This window comes from Citrus sinensis, chromosome 7 (genome assembly GCF_022201045.2).
Source record: "Citrus sinensis cultivar Valencia sweet orange chromosome 7, DVS_A1.0, whole genome shotgun sequence".
Taxonomy (NCBI): Eukaryota; Viridiplantae; Streptophyta; class Magnoliopsida; order Sapindales; family Rutaceae; genus Citrus; species Citrus sinensis.
The window spans coordinates 3,120,065-3,141,931 of NC_068562.1; the positions used below are offsets into that span (position 1 = coordinate 3,120,065).

Sequence of the window (21,867 nt, forward strand, 5' to 3'; positions counted from 1 at the left end):
CCAATGTTCACATCCGTACCATCGACATCCTCGGTGAAACGAACAACTCAAAAGACAATGCAAAAATTGTAACTAAATAGCTGAGTAGAAGGGGTTGATTAACCCGACTAGTAGAGTTTTCCCTTAGAAAAAAGCATCAAAGATCAAATTGGATCACACAAATATAAAAGTTCCAGTTTATGAACATAGCAGACTCTTAAGGTTCTTTAACTTATGCTAATACAGACCAACATTTCCTCTGGTATTTCTCCATTCTACCACAATATTATCTCAGCTAAATATTACACATTTCCACATGCCCATAAGAACTACACTGTTGAAGAAACTTCTGTCTATAGTTTAATAAAACATTATGTCATTACAACGCATATATTATCTCCCCGCTACTGTCAATGTCAAGCTCAGATTCAGAATCCAAGTCATCCATGTCGTCATCATCCATGTCAAGGTTGTCTGTCATATAACAGTTAAGGCCATGAGTCCCGACTGCTGGTATGGAGGCCTCTGCTATTATCTGCATGATCACATCAACACTCTGCATAGGTTGATCAGGCTCTTCATACTGGCTACTCATAGTCTTTTCATCCACTAGGTCTGCTGGAAGATTCTTCAAAAACCATTGGTGCTTCATGATTTCAGGAATGGTAATTCTCTGTGGCATCAAACATCCAAACGAATGAAAAAAGTAGCAAGCATGACATATTAAGTGGGAAAAAAAAAATACTCACTGCTGCAGGATCAGCAACAAAAATTCTTGAAATCAGATCACGGCACTCTTGAGATATTGGATTAGTGTCTGGAACAGAATATTGGACACTGAGAATTCTCTGCAAGCGGAGAAAGAAAAAAAATGTCTTGAATCAGATCAATTTAAATAAAGGATAAAATGGCGTGATATGACAACAAGGTTTAATGAATACTTGTATTGTCTTTCTGAAGTCCTTTGGCTCATCAGGATCCTCAAAAGGATATCCTCCCACCAGCATCACATATAAGGTTACACCACATGACCACACATCTGCTATCTGCATTGTACCACAAACAAGGCAGCAGACCTTTAATAAATAATTTTATATATATTTAAGAAGTTTTCTCATTAAGAATAATAACAGTAAAGTAGGTACAAAAACCTAAAGTAACAATTTGCATTAAGTAGGCTACTAATAACATCTAACTTGCTCAGAGTCAGTCAGAAAAATATAGCCTTTTTCTCATTGCAAATCCACAGGAAAAAAATTATAATAATTAAATACGATCTCGTCGCCAAAAGCAACTAAACACACAACACATTATGCCAGGAATACACAACATCAAATATCCTGGTCCAAGAAATGACTATCCATGCATACAAAAATGTTCTTCTTCCTAGGATATTTATCGATGAGCTATAGATCATTAGGAGAAGTTGATTATAAACTCATTTGAGTTATACTGTAGAAGTATACCTTGCCATCATACTCTTGCCTCAGCAATACTTCTGGAGCGATATAAGCAGGAGTTCCCACCGTCGATTTTGGTTGAGAATGAAGCACAGAAGACTAAGAAAAGCAATCCAAAAAGAAAAATATTGATGATTGTTAGACAGCCAAACTAAGATGACAGAAAATCAGTGAAAGTTTGATGTAAAGATAACCACTGTTCCATGGACTAGAAGTGCAGCACCCTTAGGAGCAGAATGAAAATATAGTTCAAGCAACTAGACAGAATTAGCAGAATGTAAATACTCTTTCTCGAAACTTAAATATTGGAGAGCTAACACCCGCGAGATCAGAAAGAGAAAGACAAGAAGCACCTTGGAATACCCAAAGTCGCATATCTTTAACCGAGGAGCTGGGCTTCCATCCAACAACGTATTTTCCAGCTTCAAATCGCGGTGGCAAACTTGCTTCACCAGGAAACAGCACAAGAAGAAGCCAAATAAATTATCTGATTTGTGACCCAGGAGACAGAAAAAGATAAATTTTTCAAAATGAAGAAAATAAAAAGTGTATGCACAAGATCTAGGGAGTTTACCATTGCATGGCAATAGCTGACTCCAGATATAAGTTGCTGAAAGAAGAATCGAGCCTGCACCAGCAGCCCAAGTAAAAGAAGCCACATGAAAAACAAACACAAGGAGAAGAAGAATGAAAGACTTAGGAATACGAACTTCATCTTCACTGAAACGCCCAGCATTGCATATTCGCTCGAAGAGCTCCCCACCGGATGCATATTCCATTACAATGGCCAGATGGGTGGGCGTCAAAATAACCTATAGCAAGATTTACAATACAGAACCAACAAATTAAGCCATCATCCCCCTTGAAGGTGATATAATCTTCCAAAAAGAATAATCAGGGAATCAACTAACCTCTTTAAACCTGACAATATTAGGATGCCTCAATGACCTATGATTGATGATTTCTCTTTGAACATTCCCATCTATCTGTGAGATAACTTACCACGATGAGAAGCCATAAATGTTGCAAACTTTCATAATTCTTGATTCAAAACAATATGCAGTAAAATTTGAATAGAATCCTACAAGTCTAATCAGTACATTGACTCTAATCCAGATTACTTTCCCGTACCCAAAAGCTCTCATTTTGTCCTTTTATCTTTCAAGGTCAAGACTGCATTGAGAGATCTCATAAACCGAGTTTTCAATTTCTAGTTGACCTTGGATAGGTAACTCGTGAGAATGGAAACTATGTCCGATCTCCCATTTACAGGTAAGAGGTCAACTATTACTAAGATTGAACTACTCTTTGTGCAGTAGATCACTGAATGCATTTAAAACAAGGTGTTATTTTGGTTCTTGATCTTCTCCTCGAATCTTCATAATTTGGATCTTGATCTTCTTCTCCAACCTTCATGCAAAGTCTTTCAACCAAAAGAGCCTATTGTTAAATGATACGAAAACATATGATCCTTTGTGCGCGAACCTCTTGTAATCAGAAAACCATCATTACATAAATCAATTATACGATCGAGGGTTAACTTTCTTCCTTAGAAGACAAAACTAAACCAATCCATCACAAGCAAAAACGGTATACAACTATAGGCTAAGGCTCTGTTCTTTACAACTTTCTTTATGTAATTAATACTTTTTTTTCTAATAAATGAACCCAAAAAAAATGTAAAAAAAAAAAAAGACAATAATAATTACAAAAACAAGCAATCCATTAGGTATTAAGTGTTATGACTCCACGTAAAACAGAGGGATTCAAGTACTTCCACTAACATTGTATCTTTCAAAAGCACTTCATCTTAACCAACTTTCATGTTAAACCTGTATGTGTGCGCGTGTTTAAAGGTTCCAAAAATTATCCATCTCACAAATTCTTAGCTAGAAAGAATTTAAGAAATATTTTCGATAGATTATACTCGTTTAAAATTTAGTAATTTTAAAACTAAAATCTGCTACCAGGAAAATTTTACTAAAAAAAGCATAAGAAACCTCAACAAAAATGGTAAGCAATGTCCTCTGAGTCTGCAGAGAAAACCATTTCCACGAATGACTAAAAGCGAAAGTTAAAAAGTCTACAAAAACGGCAATAAATTCCATAAATTCACATAAACATTAAATGCAACACACGCTTAAAATAGCAAAAGATAGATAAAAATAAAAATAAAAAACTTCCATAAATAGATATTTCATAACTCAGGTGAATTCCAAGACTGACCTTATCGCCTCTCTCGATATACTTGACAGCTACAAGCTCTTTGGTAACCTTGTCTCTCATGAGTCGAGCCACACCGAAGTTACCGGAGCCGATATCTCTGACGAAATCGTACCGGTCACTGTCGTGCATGATCGGCATGTCCATCGCCGGCCCCACCGTCAACGATGCGCGATCCATTTTCATAGACTCACCGCCACATTAGCTGACACGACACCGTTTTAGATGATTTTAGTGATCGGTGAGCGGTAATATATAAATATGGTATCGGATTCTGGTGAACAGTTGCAGAGATGGGGAGAAGAAGAGGACTTTTTGAGGAGAGAGAGAAAGGATGTTGACAAGGAAATGATTGATGAATACAAGGTAAACGCGACAAAAGCCGAGTCGTTTTGGTTTAGTTTTTTGGATGACGATAATACGACGACGTTTTCAATTTTTTTTTTTAAAAAAAATATTTTCAATGCTTTTGAGATGGTTGCTTTGTCGGTAACATGTAAGGCGTAATGTGTTGCGTCCTATCCAATCGTTTTGCTCGTGGAGAATATATTTACTTTCATGAAATTGTGAGAAACAAACCCCCCATTGTCTGTCTTCAGGACGGTCACGTGATCTGGCTCAGGAGCGTTTCTGCTGTGTAGTGTAATGGACAATACGATTTGCATTTTACACCGCCTTTCGACGGTGCTGATGCAATCACGATCCGGGACGTTTCGATCAATTTGAATTTACATTACCATAAGATAGTCAGACGACAGAGCCTTGGAAACGAAGGAAAGTTTCTTACTTTTAATTTTAAAACTAAACAACTTGCTTAGTTTAGTACACTAAAATCTTCTCGGGAAGGGCAAATACGGTGTAAGTAAGGTGTATGAACCTTTTAGATCTCCACCACTAGAATAAAAACATTGTGTGACGATGGGCCGTGATAAAAAATAGTTTGTTGTTTTATACTTCAATTCTAGCTAGGGAGCTAGGATGGATAGGAAGCAACATCTTACCTCTATAATTGATTAGAAATGAGAATCTTTTCGATGATAGGCCGGCTCTTTGCAACTGGAGGTAGCCCCATGGGAAATTGGGAAATTGGGAAACTGAGAATAGGATAATCAACAATCACACTTGATCTCATTTCTTAATTTTTATTTTTTAGCGGGTTAATTTTTTTTTTTTGGTTTAAAATTTAGACATAGAATTTAAATCATTAATCTCACGTCTCTTTTATTTTTCCTGGGAATAACATCAAACCAACGACGAGAAAAAGATGGAGGATTTTAATTGGGTTAGTAACTACAGTATTTAAAAGTCATAAAATTATCAGGTGAACTATAGAATAATTGGCTAGAAGTCAGAAAAGATAGCCTTCGCTTTTAGAAGCTGCATTTGACATATTGTTATTGTATTTGTGGGCGCTCACTTTTCCTATCCAATGGATATAGATTTTTGGTTGCTAGGGGCTGTATAGTTGAGCCTCGTTTGTTGTGGATCAACTTTTAGTTTCGGGAGTTTGAATGACGCTGATGACGTTTTTGTGGACCAATATGTAAATTAGTTTGAAATGGATATGCTGTCTGTTACCAAATGAATTTTTACTTTCCAAGCAGATCTTTTCGAACTTTCTATCTAACGACAATGTCCTAAAGTTAAATTAACATGTAATTGTCGCTTTTAATATTAAATAACCAGCCACAATAATGAATTATAGAATGGCCAAAACTACGTTGCCACATGGGTTTAGTACCCCCCTTTTTTTGTCTTTTTCAAGGTTAATTGTAATGGAGTCCATTTATTTGTTTAAAGAACAAAAAAGTTAAAGACTTCTATATTTTCACACATTAGTCCTGCACCTAAAAATTTTCAATTATATTGATGTTTTTGGAAGCCACAATCTATTTCAGAAGCACTTTTCAAATATGCCGACATGAATACAATACTCCGACATTGTAGACTTGTCAATTTGGACAATATAAGTTTTTTTCTTTTTTTTTATTGCAATATATGTAGAGAAGAGAATGCATAAATTTTCGAATTGAAGGAAAAAAAATCAATTTCACTACCAAACAAAAAAAAAAAAAATGGTCATGGCCATGATTATGTTTTCTAGCACTTAGCCATTAATCCGACAAGAATGTAATCAGGGGGCAATATATATATATATATATATATATTGTAAGGGCAAACATGCATATTTAATTTTTATTATAAATCACTATGCATTTTATAATATGAAAAACTAATTAATGTGTTTTACATAAAAATTCTTATTTTTTATTTACCTTTCCTAAAATGATTAATATTAAAAGATAATTAAAATTATTTACAATATAGAAACAAAATAATAAAATAAAATTATTACTCTTCTTTTTAGTTACAAAAAATTAATAAAGAAATATTTAAATTATTTTCAAACAGAGTAATTGTTTAGATTTATTTTTTTTTACCCTTCTTTAACTAAGTTAATGAAATATTTTAAATGTGTGCTAATGACTATTTAAAATTTTGGGGTGGAATAACAAAAGTCAATTTAGTTAATTTAGTTAAGTGTGCAATTAAATTTACTCTTTTTTTTAAGGACAAAAATTCAACCAAAAATACAAAATCGTTGTTCAAATGAACAAAAATGATTTTATGAATTGATAAACTAATGATTTTATAAATTGATAAACTAACGCTTTATTATTATTATTATTATTAAATTAATATATTTTTCTACATAATCAACTAATTGATAGTATGTTAAATAAATATTATGTTACAAGAAAATAATAAAACATTAATTATATATAATATTAAATTAAATTCATTTTCATATTTTGTGCATTTCATCCATTTGAGATAGTAAAATCTCTTGTGTTAGAGAGGGAAAAAAAAGTATAATGTCTCTCACAGTCTCACATGGGAGGAAATTGGCTGCCATTTTGTTAAATTATATATATGTATATATATCGTCAATTATGGTTAGTAAAAAAAAATACAATGTTTAGCTATATATTAAATTAATTAATAAGAGAATTATTAATTTAAATAAATATTAATAAATGTAAGAATAAGTCATTTAATTGAAAACCTAGTTCAATAGTCTTAAAAAATTTAAAATATTATGGACTTACATGTTAAAATTTAAAAACTTTTAATTTTTCGTATTTTGTATAAACAACAGGGGCATTTAATGTTAATAACTCAACAAATTCATCTAAGCCGTTGTACAACTTTTGGGTTGAATCTATGGATTTGAAAAAGATAAAAAAAAATAGGATACCAAACACCATGGGTAAAATAGCTAGACCCTTATAAAATATATATATTTTTTCCTATAACATAATTTGCGTAACAAAATGTATCACTTAGGTGTTGGTTATTTATTGGCTTATTGATGTGCTACGACTAAATGCTGAATGAGGGGGTGGCTAAAGTGTTTTGTAAATTCAAAAAAATTTTGGCAATTTATTTCTTTTGTCGGGCATTGAATTCGCCACATTATGACTACATGATCTTATTTTGATAACACTTATCATAACATTAAGCACACCCTTATTATGATGATGGACTCATGACATCCAAATATCCTATTTTTATTTTTTTTCTTCATTTGAACGAAGAATCACATTCTATTTTATAGAGTCAATGTGAAACAACAAAACTCGACACATCTAATAAATATACTTAGCATTCTCAGCAAGTGGCAACTAATTATTTAATTCCAAAATCATCCGGATTAAAAATTTACTGTGCCCCGACTTCCAGCCAGTTCATCATTTATAGACGCTCAAAATAAAATGAAAAAATCGACGGGGGAAATATTGATTTAAAAAAAAAAAGAATGACAATAAAAAGAAATCACATTATCTTTAAGAAAGACAAGAAAATGAATGAATATTCTGAGGAGGATAACACATTACCACTTGCGTGATAGAGAGGTCAAAGTTGAAAATAAAGTGAAAAACTTGAGTTGAGAAAGGAAAGGGAAATTTGCGATATCTAAGTAAGGAGGCACGGATCTCATGATGTTAAAATGTTTGGCCATTTATAGAATTCGAGCACATTTGGGGAGCGGTATCTGGTGTCCTTTTCTGCTTCTTCTTTTTTTTTCACTTTTTTTCCCCCTCTTTAGTTGAGAGTTGATATACTGTACTTTTTCTTTTTTTTTTCCCCTTCCTCTCCTAATCTCTCCTTATTTTTTAAATCTAGTTAAAAAGTTGGCTTAATTATAAATAAAGTGGAAAAAAATTAACCTCATTGTTAGCATAAAAATTCAAAACTCACTCGTAGGTATTTATCTAACTTAACTATGAGCAATTAGAAAAAAAAAAAAAAAAGCGAGAATTCTTGTCCTTAAAATTATAACCAATTTGGGTCCTCTGTGTTTATGCTTATTACACTTGGAGTGGGTATTGGCAAACATACATAACAATCCCTATCATCTGCATATGTCTCACCAAATCATCATTATTATTATTGTTATTATTTTTTACCTTTTATTTTTAAATTAAGTTTAGCATAACGGATAATTTTTGTTCCCAATTATACGAACATATAATTTGGTAAGACAATTTCTTTACACTCGTTCGTTTTACCGATTACCAATTAAACTAATTGATGGTGGGATAGATACTACGAAACCACCTTTGTACTCTCTTGGCAATTCTGGCCCACAAAGGGGTGTAAAGAAATTCAGGCCCCTAGTGAGAAAGAAATTTCAGGGCATAATAGGATGAGAGGTTTAGAAAACGCGTCATGCTTTTCACACCCTTTTAAAATGCTTATAAGCCCATTTTTAAATCATAGTTCTACTGCCAAAATGAAATTACATCAAAGAACAATTATGAATTAAATTAAATTAAATTAAATTAAATTAAAATATCTTTTCACGTGCAGATTATGAACCCTCCCATCTTTTAATCCTAATTTATGATATAATTAATTTTTTTGAAAAACTCAAAATAATTTTGAGACAATGAAATAACAAATTACCCCATTTTTATCATGAAAAATATAGTTAAAATTTAATCAACTCTATTATAATGTTCGTCGTTTTACATAATTTTAACAAAAAAAGTGCCATAGATATAATAAGTGAAATTTTATAATAATTTTAAAGGGGTATTAGAAGCTCAACTTTTAGAAAAATAAGATTGTAATGACCTAAATACTTAAGCCTCCAGTGGCCTTACAATGAAGGTGCCACATTATTAGTGCTTGTACCCCTTTATTTTACGAATAATAAGGTCGTTTGGTCTTTGAGGTTTTGCTTAAGGTATTTTGCAATTTGTTTTTGGGAATTTGAGATGTAATTTTGAGGGAAAAAAAATTGTTTTGTATAAATTGATATGGTATAATTCAATTGATTTGATTAAATAGTTTTTGTCTTACATGATTTATTTTTATAATTTTTATTTTCATCAATCAATGAATTTAAGCCACGTAAATTTGTACAAGCTAAATTTATATAAGAGTTTGTTTGTAAAATAAAATTTAATGTTGGTGTTTGATAAATTTATTTGAGAATCACTTTTGTCAAAATCATCTCATTCTACAAGATTTTTAAAAACATAAAAAAAAGTCACATTTAAGAATATAAAATTCCACATACCCATTGCCTTCCACATATATTCAAATACACCTAAACTTGAAAAAGAATTTATGTAACCTAAACTTGTACTCATCCACTTCAATTTAAGGAAGTTATTTCCTCTCATGATTTTTTTTCCTGTACACTCTTTTACAAAATAAATATAGTATAAACAGTATTTTTAGTAACCAAATAAAATATTATATACTTGTAAGTAAATTTAATTTAATATTATATCTATTTTAGTTGTTTACTTCATCATGAATAAATTAGTCCTTAAATATGTTTTAAATCAACAAATAATGCATTTTAATAGTTAAATGTCACGATCTGGCATTATTTAATCTTACGCGGCTTTAGTTAAACAAGAAGTAAATGAACCGTAAGCTGGAAGCCTGGAAGTTGAAGACCAGAGCAGCCGCCACCAAATTGCTGAATGCTGACCCCGCCCACTGGGCAATTTTCATTAAAATATTACATTATTAATTGTCCTAAGAAAACGGTCTAATAACTACTTGGCATAAAACTGAGAATGTTTAATTAACTCTTTCTTTTTCAAAATTTGTGAAAATGAAAATAGAATTCTCATGAGCACAGCTTTTCGTCATCAAAATAAGAGCATTATTCTTATTTTTTAAAATTAGTGTGGTGGAGTCAGCCTTTTCACTATTTCATGGTTTGGATAATTTAAAATTTATTTGATATTTCTGGGAATATTCCAACCAGAGGGGGGTTTCTGATAATTACCCGCCCACAACCTAAAACTGAGGGACTTGACGGCAAGTTTTCAGAAGTGCTGAGGGTAAATTAGTAAAATATAGAACTTCAAAAAATTAAAATAAAAAAAAAAATTGCCAGCCTTCACTTTCACTCCAACGGGCGACGATAAACAGTTGAACAAGAATCAAATGAACCTTTTGCATTTATTTACAACAAGTCCGCACTCACACACGCACCAAACTGATCTAAAACCTAACTGAACCCGAAATACGGGACCCGAGCGAGAAGATGGTATCGGACTCGGAGCTTATCGCGAGACTGCAGGAGTTCCTCAAAAACTCGGACCTGAACACCACCACCACAGGTATCGTGCGCCGGCAACTAGAGAAAGATTTCGGAGTTGATTTGACGGATAAGAAAATATTTATTAGAGAACAGGTTGATTTATTTCTTCAAAGCCAGTTTGAGAATGATCAAAACGACGGTGGAAACGAAGAACAACAACAAGAAGATGATGGTGAAGATGATCAGATGGCGAAGGTGAAATCTGATGAAACGGATGGTTCTGATGATGCTGCAGTGGAGGAAGGTGACGATGATAATAATGACGAAAACGACAATGATGACGAGGCGAATGAAGCGAAGGGTCCCGCAAAGAGACGGTTAGTTATTGATAATTTACTTTCGTGTCACATGCATATAAATTTCAATTTATTGGTAAAATGTTATTGTACATTTTGTATTTATTGATTTTTAGCTTCCCCTGTAACCAGGCGAAGTTGTCAGCTGTTCAGGTTTAGGTTTAGTACTAGGTCTGTGAAATTGCTCAGCAATTGGGGAATTAACGAGTTTGTTTTGAAGGAAAAAGAAACCGCGAGTTAGGTTTTATTTAATTTTGGTTGCAGAGTTTAAAAAGGATGGGTAGTTCAAGTAAAGTTGTGAATTTATGTACAAAATGTGTAAAAAAAAAAAACAGCACAAGGATGAGCATTTGTGCGTCTTGTAATTTGCTTTTCCTATGGTTGCAATTGTAATTCAAGGACGTCTTGGTTATGTGACTTTTGTGAATTAATTCAGTGTCACCTTTTGATCTTTTTTTAAAGTATAATTCGGGTTTTTGATAGCTTTAGACTATATTGTGTGCATAATTGTTTTTGATCGAAGAAAGTGTGATGGTGCTATGTTTGTTCTTTGCTTTCTCTGGTAGCAATGGCTAGATTAAATTAGTTGTTTATATCTCTGAATTCTCAGCTATATCTAATGAAAGGGCTGCTGTTTTGCGTTACTTTTGAAAATGGGAAAGAGATTTTGAATGAAAAACATTGAGAAAATCTGTTTTAATTTCAACAGGTCCTCAATTAATCACAGTCCAATGTCTAGGATTGCTGTGGAACACATTGCGCCATGTTATGAAGATATTTTTCCTTTAAGAAAAAAAATCCAATCGAACTGCTCGAGTTGCATCCTTGCAAGTTGTTGCAAATGTTGCAATGCTGCCATATCTTCATTGTAGAGAATAATGATTTTGCTCTAAATTAATTGGTTTCCAGGGAACTGCCCCAACCATGGCTTTTAGTATGTGCATTATTCACTTTTATTTTCTTCTTCTTTGACAACCCTGATTTTGCATCAACCTTTGCCTCTCAATTTTCTCCTTTGAAACCAGGATTTTTGTCCATGGAGCATCACATAATTACTTCTCTGATTCCTTTAGGTATCTAGATGGAAACAGTACTTCTCAAAAGAGATGTGCCTGCTATTGTGGGGCTCCCTCCTTTGATGTTTAAAGGAGGGACATGAGAATGAATTTCAAGGTAGCACTTGAGTGCTCTTGATTTTCAACCAAATTTTATGAGAGGTCAATGATTTTACTCTTTTGGAACGGAAATGGGCTGAAAACAAAAATATAATTTTCTTGTTGCTCTACAAGATGCTCTGGCAGTGACAGAGCTAGAAAAATTCACTTGGAAAAGTATTTGAAACAATAAATATTGTGGTGAATGTGGTTTATCCACTGGTTAAGGTGTTTTCTAGGATGTAACAAAAATAGAAGTTACTTCTAATGGCTGTATTAGATGAAAATACATATTAATTGTTAATGCTAACAATTTTTATTGCACAGCCTTCTTTAGATTTTCTAAATTTCTCCCTGTTTAACTTCCTAGTTATGACTCAACATTAATAATGTTAATATGTCTGACGCTTTTTGTTGTTAAAATAAAACTTCTCCTGGTTCTTGAAAAAATTTAAAATGAATGTACTAGAATAAAAATCATATCTTCTCAGAGGTTGTGTTATAAAATCTATTAATAATTTCTTGAAGTTGACTGATTAAGCTATATGCTGATGTTTATGAAATTTGAGCAACTAGAAGTGATCAATTCCATAGAAAGAATTGATCTGTAACTATTAACAATTGGAGGGGTAGTTCTTAGAATTTTTCCCTAGAATAAACATTGCTAGTATGTAGTTAACATCATGATCCTTCCGGCAGTATTGCAAAATGAATTACTCTTCTTTTATCAGTAAAATTGTCAATATGTTTAAAGTGATACTTTTGTTACTAAAATTGCTGCCTCCTTTATTTTACACCCATATCAACTTTAAGATCAAGGATGTCCTTAGGGGCCAATTGCGATTAGGGCTGCACTTGACATTAAGCTTATGATTACTTTATCTTACAATCAGGTCTAGAAAGCTTAATAATGAGGTCAAGAAAAGAGGGGGTGGTTTTAGCAAGTTATGTGCCCTCTCTCCTCAACTTCAGGAATTCATTGGGGTGACTGAACTGGCCAGGACTGAGGTATAGCCAGAAAGTTAGAAGTTTCTTTTGTCTTTGTCTTCTGATAATCCGTTTATACGTAAATTATCTTAATTGTAATGATATGCTAATCTTGGTCCTAGGTTGTCAAGCAACTGTGGGCCTACATTAGAGAGAAGGATTTGCAAGACCCAAATAATAGACGAAATATTGTTTGTGATGAACGATTGCGTGCCCTTTTTGGTGTTGATACCATCAACATGTTTCAAATGAATAAGGCCTTATCAAAGCATATATGGCCTTTGGATTCAGATGATGGTATGCATCTACTATATTATCTCAGCAGCATGTTTTTATGTTGCTTGCATTCTTTTAATCATCAATAAGCCCTGAATGTCATTACTAATTCGAATTCCATATGTTGTGTCGAATGCTTAAAAGGATATTATTATTATTGTTTTATGCTACAGTTATTTCTGTCAAGTCAACACCAAAGGAAAAACAACGAAAGCAAGAGAGAACAGAAGGTACAAACAATAGATTCAGTTTGATATAAGATGTGATGAATTGTTGCATTAGTTGTTTTCAGTTAATACCTGGACTTAATCTGACATTGTCCTCACCTCTTGTATACTACTGCTGTCATGTCTCACTGCTCAACTCAGCCTTATGTAGTCTGTTTGGATTTGGACACAGAACTGTTCTCTTTTTATTTCTTTTTCAATTTTCAGCCTCATATTGATACGAGTTTGACTAGGTTATAAACTTGTTTTCTTTTCAAATTGAAACATAACTTCTACTGTTTCAGATTTAGATGAGCCGACTAGAAAGGAAAAGAGACAGAAGGGAGGAAAATCTGGTTTTCTTGCACCTCTTCAACTTTCAGGTGCTCTAATCAAGTTCCTTGGTACTGGAGAAAGTGCATTACCAAGGTCTGATGTTATTAAGAGAATGTGGGATTACATAAAGGAAAAGAACCTCCAGGTATCTCTTCGTAAGTGAATCCCTCTTTATGCCATGATAGTTGTTAGTATTTGTTTATTCATATCTCTCGATCTGGTGCCTTATCTACATATTCTATTGTCCATTTGTTCTACTTGTTCATTGATTTTGCTAGCTTTGTAATTGCAATCTATCGCATCAAATTTTCACTTGTTTGGGTGGAATAAAACTACTGGATTGAGACAGACCACTCAAACTTTTATGTCTGTGGGCATAAAAGATCTATCATGGATTCATTATGTTTATAATGTTGTTTGGTGACTTGATTTGGATCTAAACTCAGAAAATTGATTAATCTGGAAGACCCTGTGTAGGATATTAAAGTAGTCAAATGTATTGCTGGCCATGGATACCTCAAGAAGGGGCTATTACTTTCTAATACTAGTCTGTGTCACGGTTTCGCTAAAAACAAGGTTGAAATATTTTTATGTAAGTACCTTGATGGTAATCCTACATGAATAATTTATTTTAGGACTATTACCCACTTGAAGAATTTACAGAAATTCCAAGTTGCATTTTTCTAGATATCTTTTGGACGTTCTGTTGCTTCTTTCTTGCTGAAACTGAAAGCAAACAATCATTTAAATCTTCTTGGCTTATTTATGAAGGATCCATCTGACAAGAGAAGAATAATATGTGATGAGAAGCTGAAAGAACTCTTTGATGTCGAAACCTTCAATGGCTTCACCGTTACAAAACTCCTAGCTGTTCATTTCTTAAAGACGTAGCAGTGGGTTGCTCCTATGTTCAGCCGTAGAGGAAGTTTTGTCAGCAGATATGATTTTCATTTTCAAACCGCTTTTGTTGAGGGTTTGAATGGGGCAAATAGAAAATCCAAAAAGATTAATTAATTTTCCCATGTGCATTTCATTTTACCTGTATAATACCTTTTGTTTATAGCTGGATTGCTCTAGATTTGGTGCTACTCAATTCTCATCTTCTATCAAAGTTTTGGTAATGTTTAGGGCGGTCACTATTTGATTCTGCATTTGCAATCTGCCCTTCTTAATAGATTTTGAAGATGAAATCAATCACTACCAAGGCGTTGATGCTCCGACGTGGCTGTACTAGAAATTCGTGATCATTAAGGTTTTTCAACCTGATTTCATGTTTCTTGAATAAAAATTATCGTCTCATATATATCACTTGGGAAGGGCTCGAAAAAAATCTACCATGCTCTCTGTACGAATGCTGTAGCATAAGATAACAATACTCGTAACAGTTTTCTGATACGATTGTTCACTTATTCGTTTCGGTATATGGAAGCAACCATTCTTTCAGGTAGGATCAAACCGTCTAATTACATGTGAAGGAACCATCTTTGAAAAAGAATTTCCGTTGCCGGGAATTGAACCCGGGTCTCCTGGGTGAAAGCCAGATATCCTAACCACTGGACGACAACGGAGTCTTGTTTGTCGTTTTGACTAACAATAAGATATAAATACAAAAAAACAAAATTTGACTGACTGTCAGCAATCGTTCTTTGAAAGTATGATAAGGCTAAAAAGTTATTTCTCCTTTACACACACTCCATCTTTTAAAATAAATATCAATATATGCACTATTTGGCTGAGTTTGAGCGCAAGATCTTTTTAGAATTTTTTTTTTTCCCCTTTTTACCGGCTCATATATCCTACCAGCAAAATATGAAATATGAGTTCTCCGAAGAACAAAAGAATAGACGTACAATTGATGCGATAAGACCGTGTCGAAGACTTAGGGGCTAAGGTCCCAATTCGCATTTGCGAGAACTGACAGGCAAAAGAATCATGGGCTTTGGCAGTGGCATCCTTTGTATTTAGTCAAGCAAATTACCAATTTGATTATGCACGTGAACATGACAATGAAGACACATTCTGTGGTTACAAATACTTTGTCGTTTCGCATCTTTCATAATTTTCTTCCACAGAAGAAACCAACCAAAATGGGAATCACTTTAGCATAGTTAGTTTATTGGACCCAAACCCGGATGCTTCCTGAATCCTAACGTGTCGATCTCCCAGCAAGAGAATACAAACACAATGTAATATACGTTAGAATTTATCGTGCGTTTTTTTTTATTCCTCGAAGAACCTGAACCTGTGCTATTCCCTATCCCCTGGTGACTGACCGGGGGTGAATAGTGATTGAAGAAAAATGAAAGAATCCGATCATTCAACCATCAAAAGGTTATCTCCACGTGTCGACTTCTTGGCGTAGGCCATAGGGTGGCATCTGTTTTTGAACGGTGTACGTACGACTACCCACACAGTCATTTGTATGCTTTGGTTAATTGATGTAGAATAAAATATAATAAATTTAGGATTTATTTAAGAGAGATGTATGTGCATTTAAATTATTTAATAACCAAACAAATATTATTATGTTTGTTATCATGCAAAAATTAATGCAGTAGTTAAATTTAAATCGTTGTATCCACGTCCAGTCCCGGCCCCCACGCGGGAATCAGGGAGTGGCAGTCTTGTGATTATGTTCGATCAGAGGAAACAGTGAAACTCAGATTGCTTTTCGGCGAAAGAATCCTTCACATGACTCGCTCGCACCTTTCTTATCTAAATTTCAACCTTCTTTATGACCGCGTGCCCACTTCTGCTTGTTCCATTGGTCCGTATTGGATTTGGCATTTTGGGTCTAGATTTAACTTTTTATGTGCTCCGAGCACCGACTTTGGAATTAAAATTTTAATTAAAAATTTAATAAAAATACACCAAAATGTCGTCTTAAATTTAATTTTTTTTAAACAAATCTAAAATGATATTATTTTAGATGTGTTTTAGTCAGGCCTTGGTTCCATTCATTTTCCTTGAAATTGTCTTTGCAGAAATGTATTTTTATTTTAACATGTTTTTTTCTTTTGTAGAATTATTAATTTGTTTTTCCTTTTCTCTTTTTTTTTTTGTAAAAAATATACTTTTAAACGTATCAATAATATTCTTTTTTTTTATTTCACATTACTTTTTTTTCATAAAATAAATTAATGCCTTTATTTGATGAAGCTACATATGAAAATAGTTGACCAAGGTATCATATTCATTGAGAAGGTAATTCTAGAAGCAATCACGCGTTAAGTGTAATTGGTGTTACAATTTCATAAGGATTAATCATATAACATCATATGAGAGAGTTGCTCCTCACTATTTGATAACTTTACTAAATCATTACTCTCTCTTTATTTAATTATTTTCTTTTTGAAAAAATAAATATAAACTTTTAGGGTGACATTGTAACATTTTTTTTTCATTTTTTTTTGTAATGATAAAGGGCTCACTGCATTCCCGCCTCAACTTCATAGCAAAATAAATAAAATTTAATCAATTTTGAATTAACGATAAACTTGCTCCAGAAATCTGTCTTGGTGGGATTGTGATCGAGGTTATTGGTTGTTGAAAATCTTTTTTTTTTTCTTTTATATAACATTGTAACTTCTTACTTTAATTATGAATTAGTTTAAGTTACTACTATTTCAAAAAAAAAAGTTTAAATTATAGTATTCATGTGTACGAACAACTATTTGGATGACATCAATACACCAAATTAAGGTTTCGATTGGGATAATATCTTGAATTAAAGTTTTTATTAGATAGAATATTTATTTAGTATAATTTTTAAGAAAAATGTTTACTTAATTTTCAACCACAAGCCAATAACCTATTGCTTTGATCAGCACCTCCTTTCTTTAACTCTAAAATAGAAAGTTTGATTCTCCTTAATGATTAAGCTTCAATAGGCTTGTGTTGTGGTGCTTCGGCTGAATTATATACAAGATTGAAAAATAATAATAATCACAAACTTTGGTTAAAAAAATAAATACATTTGCTGAAGACGTGACTCTTGTTAAATAAAACATGCAATATGGCAAGAAATTTTCTTTTTTAGATAATTAAAACATCTTAACAGAGATTTGTACAGTAAAAAAATAAAAAGTAAAAATTCAACCACAAACTAACGTCACATATCAGACCACAATTACGATCAGTTGAATGAGTTAACAAAACGAGATTGCCGACAACCAAATTTTTGGTAACCATTCAAGTTGAAGACGAGGACAGAAGCCACCATTAAAAATTAAAAATTGTACGAAAAATTCCAAACTCACCGACCCTTTGCTCTTCCACCATCCAAGTTCATCAAGTTGACCCAATTATGCGACGCCTCGGAAAGTGAGAAAGAGAGAGAGAGAGAGAGAGAGTACGGAAAATTGGCGTATTTGCAGTGAATCTTATAACCTTCCCTTTCAAGCATGAATACATGTACACATCCATACATACATAAACGTAAACTAGTTTTTATGTGCGTCATCTGTCGCTCTTATTTATCTTGGAAGTTCATTAATTAATTCAGACACAACAATAGAAAGAAAAAAAAAAAATGGGACTGAACTTGGATTTGAACATGGCTTACGTTCCAAAAACAACCAAGGTGTCAAAGCTCCATGAGTGTATTAAAAGATTGGAGGAAGAGAGGAGAAAGATCGATGCTTTTAAAAGTGAACTTCCTCTTATCATGCTTCTTGCGGGAAATGGTATGCACGTGTAATTGTTATTTATGTATATGAATTTCTGTTTTACGTGCTGAAGAGTTTTTTCTTTTTTCTTTTTTTTTTGGGGGGGGAATATTGATGGGGTGGTTTAATTGTTTGTGTAGCTATTGGGAAATTGGAGAAGCAGGCAATGCAGTGTACAGAAGTGGAAGAAGAGGTCGACGTTGTAGAATTGACGGCATTTAAGGGGAATAATGATGAAGGTGGAGGGGTTGAAAGGGGCGATGCTGATTTGAGTGACAGGAGAGAGTGGATGAGTTGTTTCCAGGCTTGGAGTTCTGATGTCAGCTTGGATAATAACAAACAACAAACTGCAGTGTCTGAACCAACTTTGGTATGCAAAATTACACTGCTTCCCCCACCCCCTCCCCCACCGGCCCCCCTTTAAAGAAAGTACAAAAATTATAATGAGGTTTCTTTCCTATCTTTGATATTATTTTAACAGATGAAAGGAAAAGGTGATCAGTGTGTTTATGTGAACCCAATTCAAATGAGCAGTGGAGAAGGGGCATTTATGCCACTTACGGAGCACTTTAGTTTTGCAAGAACCGAAGGGAAAGAGGTTTCACGAGTTCCTAGTCTTTCTTTGATGACTCCAGCTATGAATCTGGGTTTTTACAATTCAATGAGCAATGGAAGGCAACCGAATTTGCATTCCAGATTGCAGAATCTGCAGAAGAGAAGGCGGTGGCTGAATAGAAAGAAACAAAGGAGGAGCTGGTCGGCTGAGCTTCACCAGCTCTTTCTACAGGCACTTAGTCATCTTGGAGGATCTGAAGGTTAGAGCTATGGAACTGAATATATAACTTGATTAAATTTTTTTTTTAATAATTACGAAACAAATAACTGGTCTGCTTCTGGGCCAATTCACAATGATCTTAGAATAAGAATCAAATTTGTGAATTGCTAACAGCTTCTCTTTTGATTTGACAGTGAGATAAATTCGTCATTGGGTTCGAGAATACGATTTAAATAAGTATTTATTAGCAGCTCAAATTTGGTTCTAAATTACAAAACGAATATGCATCTACTTTAAACATTTTTTGCTTTAAATTAACTGAGCACGGTGCCCAGTTGAGTTATGTTCTATACTCTGTCTCATTTATTTAGCAAAGGGATTTTTCCTGGTCTTTCTTTAGTCTTTTGATTGTTTATATTAAAATTATTTGCTTTGGGTGATGTTTAAAGCTTCTGAAGTCTTAAAATAAAGTATATATAAAAGGGCAATGACTGTCTTAGTGCCTGTGAAGGTTGCACCACAAAAGGAAGAGAAAACGAATAAGCATATGTATATTAGAAGCCTCAATTTATTCTCAAACTTCCAGGAATCATTCGTCTTTTCTCCCAGAATACTTGGGACATTGTAACTTTCCAAAAGTTTCACAAATCAATTCTATACTAAGTATCCATCATTTCCGCTCTTTTTGGCTTGGTTTTTCTTGATTCTCTTTTCACCTCCTCTTTGAATAGTTTGTATCTCTGAGACTACGTGCTTTGTTCTGTTGTGCAGTGGCAACTCCTAAGCTGATAAAGAAAATCATGAATGTGGACGGCCTCACCAATGACGAAATAAAAAGTCATCTGCAAGTATGTTTTTTTCCTCCTTATTAATTAATCTTGTTCTCACACTTGTTAATACCTTACCTCATCTCGAGCAATACTTTTCCCTTAATGGATTGATTAACGCATGCATATGTATAAATATATTCTTGTCTTTGTGTTCTAGTAGAAATATCGGGCTCATCTGCGAAGCCCTTCAAATAATTCTTCATCTGGCCAAGACAATCATCCACGGATAGCTAATGTTCAAGTTGGCAACTCCTCGAACTCCAGCATTTTACAGTGTGGTTCTTCAAAATCACAAATTCATGTGCCAAGTAGTTCTGCTAATACCATCTCCATGTCTGGCGGCAACCGTGTGGTAGCTGAAGAAGATGCCAGATCAGATGGCCATAGCTGGAATGGTGCGGTTTCATCTACATATGCTATGAATTTTGCCCAAACAGATTTATCTGGGAATCAGCCTATAAACATAAAGATATGATGGCTTTAAAGTGGAGTTGCTTTTCATAAGCCACTAGTGAGATGGGATGGGGGATTCTACGTGTATTATGAAACATCAATATATCTTAGTAGTTCGTAATGTTTTATCAATGGCTTGCACTAGCCAGTTTATTTTAATATTTATTTTTAAATATTCAGGACTCTCTAATTAGTGTCCAAGTCTTAATTAACTTTGTTATGGAATGGTTTATTATATGTGTATCTGTAAAGTTTGAGGTGTTTGGCTTTATATTCATTGTTATTTCTCCCCCAAAATACAATCAATGAAAATTCAGAACGGTTGCTATCGATAAATATCTTAGAAATTTTGCTTTGTTATTGGAATATCACCGTCTAATCACTAGACAATTAATAATAGATATAACGGTTGATCTGTATCTATAAATATCACCATCTAATCACTAACAATTTATAATAACTAACTGACAAGATTATTACTACCGAACCAAAGTGGCCTCCGGTTTTGTTTTCTTTATTAGAAAACCAAGTGCACATGAATTCATTATTTTCACATAAGCTGCTAACTTTGTTTTGTATATTTCTCTTATTGTCCTACCAATACATGACTTTGAATGACTCCAAGACAATGGCAGTTTCACTTCACTATTCATTGGATTCTTTCTATGCTCAATGCCTTAACTCTCATCTTCAATCTATTTACTTACTTTTTTTGTTCAATTTTCAAGATTGAAGATTTCAAACGTTAAACACATGTCACTTCTGTCGGATTACTAAAGGTATCATTTACTTGGATTTGTTTGGGGGCAATACTTGGGAGGGTTAATTGGTAGTTAACAAATGTAAACATAATTAATAAAATTGTAAAGGTTAGATAAATATCAACATGTTATATTATCGTCACAGTTGCCTGTAATACTGATATTCATGCAAAGCTGAACCAGTAACCACATTATTTCAACTTCTTTTCTCGGGCCGATTAAGAGCATCTTAGCAGTTGTCTAAATGGGTGCATTTCCTCTGTCTTCCGCGCTATTATTGCAATATGATGTTTTGATTAATTGCCTCGCGTCGACTTGCAAATTACGTTTTCTGAATGGGTGTTGCTACTCCCACCCCTTCAAATTCCGAAACTAACCCTCATTGAACCCTCCTCTTTCAACTCCATTGCTTTCCTCTATTAGCGTTTAGCTGAGAATCATAAGAATTATGGCCCATTTAGGATTGAGATCGGATAGATATAATTTAAAAAAATACAATATTAAAGTGTTTGATAAACACTAATTGTTGTAATTTGTAACATATGTTTATATGATTTTATATTTATATGATGAAAATTTTATTATATTTTTAATTATTTCGTCAAAAATATCATTTAAAAATTATATTTACTACATGCTATTAACTTTTGTTTTATAATTATGTTTTTTTTTTTACATAAGTTGTAACTTAAAAGTTATAGTACCTCAATTCTGAACAGAACCTTAGGTGGTATTTATTTTTTTGTCTGAAATCTTAATAGACCTGAATTAATCTAAATTCTGAATAAAGTTGAATGTCTGAATCTGAATGACATGTTTTTTTTTTGTCT

The 21,867-nt window shown here is 33.3% G+C and overlaps 3 protein-coding genes and 1 non-coding gene across 5 annotated transcripts; 2 read left to right on the forward strand and 2 right to left on the reverse strand.

The window, feature by feature from the left end:
• Positions 1 to 162: 162 nt before the first annotated feature.
• LOC102610632 (serine/threonine-protein kinase SRK2I) lies at positions 163 to 4,054 on the reverse strand. The gene is made up of 9 exons (XM_006466588.3): positions 3,666 to 4,054; positions 2,351 to 2,425; positions 2,150 to 2,251; positions 2,014 to 2,067; positions 1,793 to 1,885; positions 1,446 to 1,538; positions 921 to 1,025; positions 729 to 827; positions 163 to 652 (listed from the first exon to the last, which is right to left on the reverse strand). Exons 1-9 carry the CDS (start codon positions 3,846 to 3,848, stop codon positions 359 to 361), a joined length of 1,098 nt encoding a protein of 365 aa, XP_006466651.1. The 5' UTR covers positions 3,849 to 4,054; the 3' UTR covers positions 163 to 358.
• A 6,032-nt stretch (positions 4,055 to 10,086) lies between these two features.
• Positions 10,087 to 14,687, forward strand: LOC102610327 (upstream activation factor subunit spp27-like). Of its 2 annotated transcripts, none has more exons than XM_015534132.3 (6): positions 10,087 to 10,613; positions 12,640 to 12,754; positions 12,856 to 13,030; positions 13,183 to 13,239; positions 13,521 to 13,706; positions 14,323 to 14,687. In XM_015534132.3, exons 1-6 carry the CDS (start codon positions 10,240 to 10,242, stop codon positions 14,331 to 14,333), a joined length of 918 nt encoding a protein of 305 aa, XP_015389618.1. In that variant the 5' UTR covers positions 10,087 to 10,239; the 3' UTR covers positions 14,334 to 14,687. The 2 variants fall into 2 exon arrangements, with proteins under 2 accessions (XP_015389618.1, XP_006466650.1); XM_006466587.4 differs by having other exon boundaries at positions 10,089 to 10,613; positions 13,521 to 13,696.
• A 360-nt stretch (positions 14,688 to 15,047) lies between these two features.
• On the reverse strand, positions 15,048 to 15,119 carry TRNAE-UUC (transfer RNA glutamic acid (anticodon UUC)). The gene has a single exon. It is a non-coding gene; the product is annotated as a tRNA-Glu (tRNA).
• A 2,794-nt stretch (positions 15,120 to 17,913) lies between these two features.
• LOC102610013 (transcription factor HHO5) lies at positions 17,914 to 20,435 on the forward strand. Its single transcript, XM_006466586.4, has 5 exons — positions 17,914 to 18,236; positions 18,359 to 18,588; positions 18,700 to 19,033; positions 19,765 to 19,841; positions 19,984 to 20,435. Exons 1-5 carry the CDS (start codon positions 18,083 to 18,085, stop codon positions 20,296 to 20,298), a joined length of 1,110 nt encoding a protein of 369 aa, XP_006466649.2. The 5' UTR covers positions 17,914 to 18,082; the 3' UTR covers positions 20,299 to 20,435.
• The last annotated feature ends 1,432 nt before the right edge of the window (positions 20,436 to 21,867 follow it).

Bases quoted from the DNA above. Each gene is read 5' to 3' on its own strand.
- LOC102610013 (XM_006466586.4), top strand. From the start codon at position 18,083: ATGGGACTGAACTTGGATTTGAACATGGCTTACGTTCCAAAAACAACC. The intron at 18,237-18,358 runs GTATGCACGTGT...TTGTTTGTGTAG, and splicing joins CATGCTTCTTGCGGGAAATG to CTATTGGGAAATTGGAGAAG. The intron at 19,034-19,764 runs GTTAGAGCTATG...TCTGTTGTGCAG, and splicing joins TCATCTTGGAGGATCTGAAG to TGGCAACTCCTAAGCTGATA.
- LOC102610632 (XM_006466588.3), bottom strand. From the start codon at position 3,848: ATGAAAATGGATCGCGCATCGTTGACGGTGGGGCCGGCGATGGACATG. The intron at 2,252-2,350 runs GTTAGTTGATTC...ATCTTGCTATAG, and splicing joins ATATTGTCAGGTTTAAAGAG to GTTATTTTGACGCCCACCCA. The intron at 828-920 runs GTATTCATTAAA...CTCCGCTTGCAG, and splicing joins ACTTCAGAAAGACAATACAA to AGAATTCTCAGTGTCCAATA.
- LOC102610327 (XM_006466587.4), top strand. From the start codon at position 10,240: ATGGTATCGGACTCGGAGCTTATCGCGAGACTGCAGGAGTTCCTCAAA. The intron at 10,614-12,639 runs GTTAGTTATTGA...TCTTACAATCAG, and splicing joins AAGGGTCCCGCAAAGAGACG to GTCTAGAAAGCTTAATAATG. The intron at 13,031-13,182 runs GTATGCATCTAC...TTTATGCTACAG, and splicing joins GCCTTTGGATTCAGATGATG to TTATTTCTGTCAAGTCAACA.